Raw genomic sequence first — 6,453 nt, 5'->3', positions numbered from 1 at the left:
GAGGGAGCTGTATTCTGTTTGGTGTCCTGCGAGACCAGGGGGCAGAACGTGAGGGTCTCCGGGCAGAGGCGGGGGCACAACCTGATCCTCAGGCAGGTTCCCAGCCCCGCCCTGCTAGCGCGGATTTGCAAACCTGGCCCGAGCCTGACACCTGGTGGCCACTTGTGGGAAGTGCAGCCACAGCCTGCAGGAGCACCTGGATTCTTTGGGGTCCCCCCCCCCGCTTTGGGGTCCCTCTGGGGTCAGCCAAGGCTGGATACCGAGACGGAGGGGGCAGCCCTGCGTGAAACCGTCCTGCAGCCGCTCAGCTGCGGGCTCCGGAACCTTCTCTTCTCTTGCATCCCCGATGGCTAATCGGCCCCCCGAGGGGGCTCTGGAGTTTCCAGAGGGCACGTGGCCCGTGGGCAGGGATGAGACCTCAGGGCAGAGGCCTGGGCTACAGGGCCGGGGCTTCTGAAGGCTCAGGGACAGGGGGCTGCCCCCACTTGCCCCTCGCCTTGCTGTCCACTCCGGAGCACCTGTGGTCGGCTGACCTCATCCTCCTCCATCCGTGCCAGGAGGCCCCTGTGCTCAGGCCCCGGGGCTGTGCTCCCCCTTAGGTACCCGAGGGCCACACCCACGGGAGGTGCACCTGCTGCCTCCTGCCTGCAAGGCCTGAATGAGCAGAACCAGGCACAGTGTCCCCAGGAGATGAACTCCCCAGGGAGTGGCAAATGGAGACAGCCGAAGGTGCGGGTTCCCAGCCCCGCCCTGCCAGCATGGATTTGCAAACCTGGGGGGAGGGGGCAGACCCTGGGCGGGGGTCTCTGTCCTCGCCACCCCTCCCAGCCCCGCCTTGGGCTGGCTCTGCAGGCCTGAGTATCGTGGCCTTGGCTGAGGGGTGCGCACAGGCAGCACACCTGTGGGTACAGCTCCAGGGTTCCTGTGGACACGTGTGGCCCGGCAGGAGGGCAGGGCAGTGGCCTCGGGGGTGGGCACGAGGCAGGAGGCTGAGCATGCAGGGACCCCTGGGCAGGTGGGTGGCGGGGCCCTCAGCTCTCAGCCCTGCGCTGGCCAGAGTGGACGCCCTGCCAGCTGGCCCCCGTCAGCCCCGTGCAGTGGCCGTGCAGACCAGTCAGCTGGGGCCGGCCAGTGCCCTGTGGGCCTGGCTGCAGTGGCCCCTCGCCCAGGCGATCCACGTGGTGGTGGGATGCCTCCTCCAGGCAGCCTCCCTGCCTGCCGGCTCCTGTCCCCTCAGTCCCCAGCTCCTCACTCCTGCTCCCCCTCCTCGACCCTCCTTTCCCACAGCTGGGCCCCCACTGGGGAGCAGCCCCCTCCTCTGGGAGGGGAGGAAGCCCCGCCCCCACCTGCTGCCCACCACATCCTCCCAAGGTGCTCCTGGGACCTGGAGGTGGTCAGGCTGCAGGCTGCCACAGTGTGGGGTGGGCCCAGCACCTGCTTCCGCAGGGCCCCCGCTGCCTGCAGCTGGGGAAGCCCCAGGGAGGCCGGGCTGGGCTGAGCTCTGAGGCAGGGAGTGGGCTTGGAAGAACCGGGTGCTCTCTGGGCCCCTGGCCATGGACAAAGCGGGCAGGGCCTCCCCTAAGCTGGGGGAGGGGGTGGGGAGCTGCTGGCCCCCAGGCTGTGAGGCTCCAGGCCCACCTGAGCCAAGCATGGCCAAGGGAGAACCCACGCTGGTCCACGGCGGGAAGCCTGGGCGGCTGCCGGGCTGGGCCTGTGGCTCTGACCTGGGGGTCATGCTCTTGCACCTTGGGGACACTGTGGGAGCCGAGGAGACCGTGCCAGGGCTGTGGGTCAGGTACGCAGCCCCAGAGCATCAGACGGTCAGCAAGTGGGGTCCAAGGCTGGGTGGGGTCTCCTCCCACCAGCTCCGCTTTGGCGGAGTCATTGGCGGGAGGGGGTGTAGGCTGGGTCCCGGGCCGTCCTGGGCCTCTTGCTCCTGGGGGTCCCACACCCCCGACGGCCCCCACCCATTCTTTCCGGAGCTGACCTTGCTCTGCTCTGCTCTGCCCACTGGGCAGGGAGTGGACATGGGACAGACCAAGGCCTCACAAAGCTGGAGCCCAGCTGGGAGCTTCTTGGGCCCAGAAACCCCAGCCCCCAAAGACCCCCACCTCCTATAAGAATGGGGGCTACGGTGGCCACTGTGGCTGCCGGCAGGGCGAGGGACCCCTGGACTGGATGACCCACAAGCTCCCCGCCCCAGCCTCCAGCCTGGGGTCCCCTTGGCTGTAACGGGGTAGAGTCAGCCTCTAGTTGAAGGCCTCAGCGGATTAGAGACTGGGAGCTTCCATCCACCTGCCCCAGGGGTCTGGTCCCTGAGAGGCTGACCATGGGGGTGGACCTGAGACCTCCAAGGGTCTTGGAGGCCAGGAGTGGGAGAGCAGCCCCCACACGGGCCAGTACTTGGGTTGGGTGCTGGAGAGCTTCAAAAGTGAGACTTTGGCACCCTCTGCTGGTCACACCGGTAAATAGCAGCCTTTGGGGGCTGAGCTGGACAGATCCCCCTGGGGTCTCCCCCACTCCCACAGCCTGGCTGGAGACAGATGCTGCTGGCATTGGGCCCAACCTCGTCCACGGCCACCTTGGCAAAGAAGCCACCAGGCCCGGGGCTGGCTCGCTCACCCCAGGGCCGGACAACACTGGATTATGGGGTCCACAAAGGCAGGGGGCCAACCTCTGCAACCCCTAGTACCCCCACCCCCCGCATCCACATCTCACGCCCCTCAGGGTTTGCTTGGGCCTGGACAGTGGTGAGGACAGTAAATATTTGCCTCTGACCAGAGAAGGCAAATAGTGCCCAGGGGCCAGGGAGATGCCAGAGTCTCCGTGCCAGGAGCAGACGCAATCCAGGGAGCCAGCCTGGAGGCCGCCAGCCTGGACACACGTGTGGGCACGTGCTGTGCACCCCACACCAGGTGTCCTGGTTCAAGGTCTGCTCCCCCCTCCTCCACCCCCAGAAACATGCGTAGGCCCATGGGAAGCTGGAGTGGCCACCGCTTGGGGCGTGGGTGTGGGCCGCCCGGCGGGACCCAGGGCCCCGGGCAGCAGCTGCTCGCCCAGCCCCACTGGCCCACAGTTTGGAAGCAGCTGACGACCACTAGAGCCTCACTGGCAGGAGGAGGCCGGGCCCAGGGGCTGCAGGCTGGGGAGGGGCGGCCGGGGGCTGCGTGCCAGCTGACCGGGGGCTCCGGGAGTGCCCACTGCCCAGCCTGGGCCCAGCTGGTGTGGTCAGGAGGCTGGCGCGGGGCACCCTGGGCAGCCGTCCCTCCTGCAAGGTGGGGGCCGGAGGGAGCGGCTCCCCCACCCCCACGTGTGGAGGGAGGACAGCCTCTCACCAAGCCTGGCCCTCCCCAGGGAGGTCAGAGACGCTCCTGCCCCTTGGGTGGCCACCCCAGGGCCCTGACCACCAGGAACTGCGGCACCGGGTGGGCCTTGAGGTCAGGATGGCCCCTCCAGCCCCAGCCCTGGGGGGCAGCTGCTCCCCCACACTCCTGTCCTCCAGCCCCCAAGGGAGGGGGCCGGTGCCTTGGGGTGGCACCCACCTGTTCCCCCCGTACCTGCCCACGATCTTGTCCCAGCCCCCAGGGGCCAGCCAGCGCACGTACCTCCGCTCTGGCTGCAGCCCCTGCCTGTGCCCAAGCGAACAGGACTGGCCGAGCGTTCCCATGGACGGCAGTGGCTGGGCCCGGCCGCCTGCTCCCCTCCTCTTCCGGGTCCAGTGTCCAGCCATCCACCCACCTGCCCAGCCCTGGCCCCCGCTGCAGGGGCGGGGCCTACCAGTGCCCCGGCACCGCCTTTGGGCCAGGGTGCCCATGGACGCACGGGCAGGGGGTGACCCAGAGGGGTCCCAAGGACCAGGGGAGGGGTCCAGCGACACCGGGTCCCTACCCAGGAAGAGCTTAGAGCAGAGGTTCAGGCTGGCTTGGCCCGGATGGCCGGTAGGCCGGCCAGGCCTTGGGGTGACCAGGGTCACCCACTGACCCCTGGAGCCGCGGCCAGCCCGGCAGCGTCCGGGCCCTCACGTGCCTGCCGGTCGGTTCCAGGCCGGTGCCCCGGGGGGCGAGACCCAGGGTGGTGGCCGTGTCCTGGGGCCTGTGGGCCCTGAGGGCCCCTGCCAGTGCCGAGCTGGGGGGAGGAGGCCCTGGCAGTGCGGCCGGGTCCCAGGCCGCCGCCCAGGCCTGTGGGGGGCCCTCAGCCTGCCCCCCGTGCTTGCTGGGCCATGGGGCCTCAGTACTCCTTGCCGGGTCCTAGCTGGTCCCTTGGGTGTCTGCTGGGGGCTAGGGTGGGGGTGGAGGTGCTGGGGCTGCCCAGTCCGGGGGCAGAAGGTGGCACCCAGGTCACCCTCGCAGCCTCCTGTCCCTTGCTGATCCCGGCCCCAGGGGACCCCTGCCCAGAGCAGCCTCCTCCCCCCACAGGGGCCACAGAAAACAGCTCTGGAAAATAGAGCTCTTGGTGCCAAGCGGGAGAAGTTTCTAGAATGTTCTCTGCCCCCACCAAAACTTCACTGGGGCCTGAGGAGGAGTCAGCTGTCGGTCACCGCACAAGGCCCAGCCTCCCCGGGCAGCACCCCAGGACCCTGGGGCAGTGGGCGATTGGAGGCTGTGAGCCAGGAGGAAGCTCGGGGACCCTGCAGAGGGCGGGAGAAGGGCGCCCCAGGCCCTGGACACAGACACACAGCACACGAGTGGCGCGTGGAGGGGTTTATTGGGCGGGGCGCGGGGAGGGCGGGGGGGCGCCCCTAGTTGCAGTAGTTCTCCAGCTGGTAGAGCGAGCAGATGCTGGTACAACACTGCTCCACGATGCCACGCTTCTGCAGGGCCAGCTCCAGCGCCGAGGGCTGCAGGCCGGGGCCCCCGCCCAGCTCCGCCTGCCCCACTGCCCGTGGAGAGAACAAGACGGCACTCAGTGGGGCCCCTGGGGGCCGCACCCCGGCCCTCTCCCCCGACCTCGCTCGATGGGCTGGGGCCGACCCGCAACACCCAGGCCTGGGTCCTCCCTGATCTGTAGCGGGCAGGGGGTCGCCAGCCCCCGGGGGCAGCTCGTGTGGACCTCGGGGCTGTGGCCGGGACTCTCAGTCCCAAACACTGAGCTAGACTCCAGGACGCACCCGGGGAGCCTCGGGTGTCCGCAGGTGGCCGGGCTCTGTGGGTAGGTGCGTGTGCGTGAGGGGCAGGGAGGGCCCGCCCGCCCTGCACACGTGTGCCTGTGCGTGTGCACACGTGTGAGCTCACCCTGCAGCTCCTCCACCTCGCGGCGGGACTTGGGCGTGTAGAAAAAGCCGCGCTCCCCGCACACCAGGTACAGCGCCTCCACCAGGTGAGAGCCGCACAGGTGCTGGCTGACGAAGGCCTGGGCAGGATCCGGGCCGCAGAGGACCAGCAGGGCCAGCAGGGGCAGGAGGCGCGGCCAGGGAGCCATGGTGCAGAGCCGACGACCTGAGAGACAGGCAGGGTACAGGCCGGCTGAACCCCAAAGCAAAGGAGGCACCCGCGCGCCCCGGCCCCGCGCAGGGCCCCGGCCGGCCCGAGGGTACAGACCTGTCCGCTGGTCACCTTGGAATGCAGCAGGCCCCGCAGGGCTGGGCGCTTTATATGGCCCTCGGCCCGTCTCCCCTGCCCCCTCCCCTGCCATTAGGGCCGCAGGGGGTCGGCAGGTGGCCGGCCCGGGCTGATCCTGCAGTTTCTGGCCCATTTCCCTGCACTGGTCGTCAGCACCTCTTGCTCACGCAGGGGTCATTAGGGCCTTAATGAGCGGTCCGCCGGCCGGAGCCGGGGCCCGCTCGCAGCTGGGGGCCCAGGACTCCAGGACAGCGAGCTCCCCCCACTCCGCCCTGCCTGACCAATTTCCACGTCAGTCCAGCAGGGCGAGGCCCCAGGCCCCTGTCCCTGGGACGCCACGCGTGGCCTGGGGTGTGGGGAGGGGGATTGAGGCAAGAGGCCCCTCCCTGCTCAAGTGAAGCCCCCACTGCACCCCAACACAGCAGCCCTGGCTGAGCCCCTTGAGCTCCCTGGGGGGCTGAACCCAGGGACAAGCCCCCACGCCCCCAGCGTGCAGGCCGCAGGTGCGCTCTCGGCCTCTCTTCCTGCTGCCCCTGCCTGCCTCCCCACCGTAACCCCAGGTCCCTCCTGGGCACTGTCTGAGCTGGGTCCCTGCCATATGCCCCCTGGTCCCCTCAGCCCCCAGGCCGACCCGGGGTGGGGGCAGGAAGCACAGGCCCCAGCCCCCTCTTAGCACAAGGGCCAGAAGCAGGAGGGACCTGGGCAGAGCCCTTGGCAGCCACCGCTCCCCTGCAGGTGCCCCCTGGCCTGGGTGCTGCCCCCCTCCCAGCCTCCGCCCAGACCCCTGCCCAGGCACTCAAACCCTGGGGTGACTCGGGGCCCCAAAGCATCCTGTGTCCCTGCACCCACCCTGGCCTCTGCCCCCAGGACACCCTGCAGTGGGACAGACGGCTCA

General features: G+C 69.7%; 1 protein-coding gene across 1 annotated transcript; it reads right to left on the bottom strand.

Moving 5' to 3' along the window:
- Nucleotides 1–4,738: 4,738 nt before the first annotated feature.
- INS (insulin) lies at nucleotides 4,739–5,418 on the bottom strand. Its single transcript, XM_062195651.1, has 2 exons — nucleotides 5,232–5,418; nucleotides 4,739–4,875 (listed from the first exon to the last, which is right to left on the bottom strand). Exons 1-2 carry the CDS (start codon nucleotides 5,416–5,418, stop codon nucleotides 4,739–4,741), a joined length of 324 nt encoding a protein of 107 aa, XP_062051635.1.
- Between the last annotated feature and the right edge of the window lie 1,035 nt (nucleotides 5,419–6,453).

Source organism: Lepus europaeus, chromosome 7, assembly GCF_033115175.1.
Source record: "Lepus europaeus isolate LE1 chromosome 7, mLepTim1.pri, whole genome shotgun sequence".
Taxonomy (NCBI): Eukaryota; Metazoa; Chordata; class Mammalia; order Lagomorpha; family Leporidae; genus Lepus; species Lepus europaeus.
Note: the sequence above shows the minus strand (reverse complement) of the source record. Positions and strands in the feature narration are given on the sequence as shown.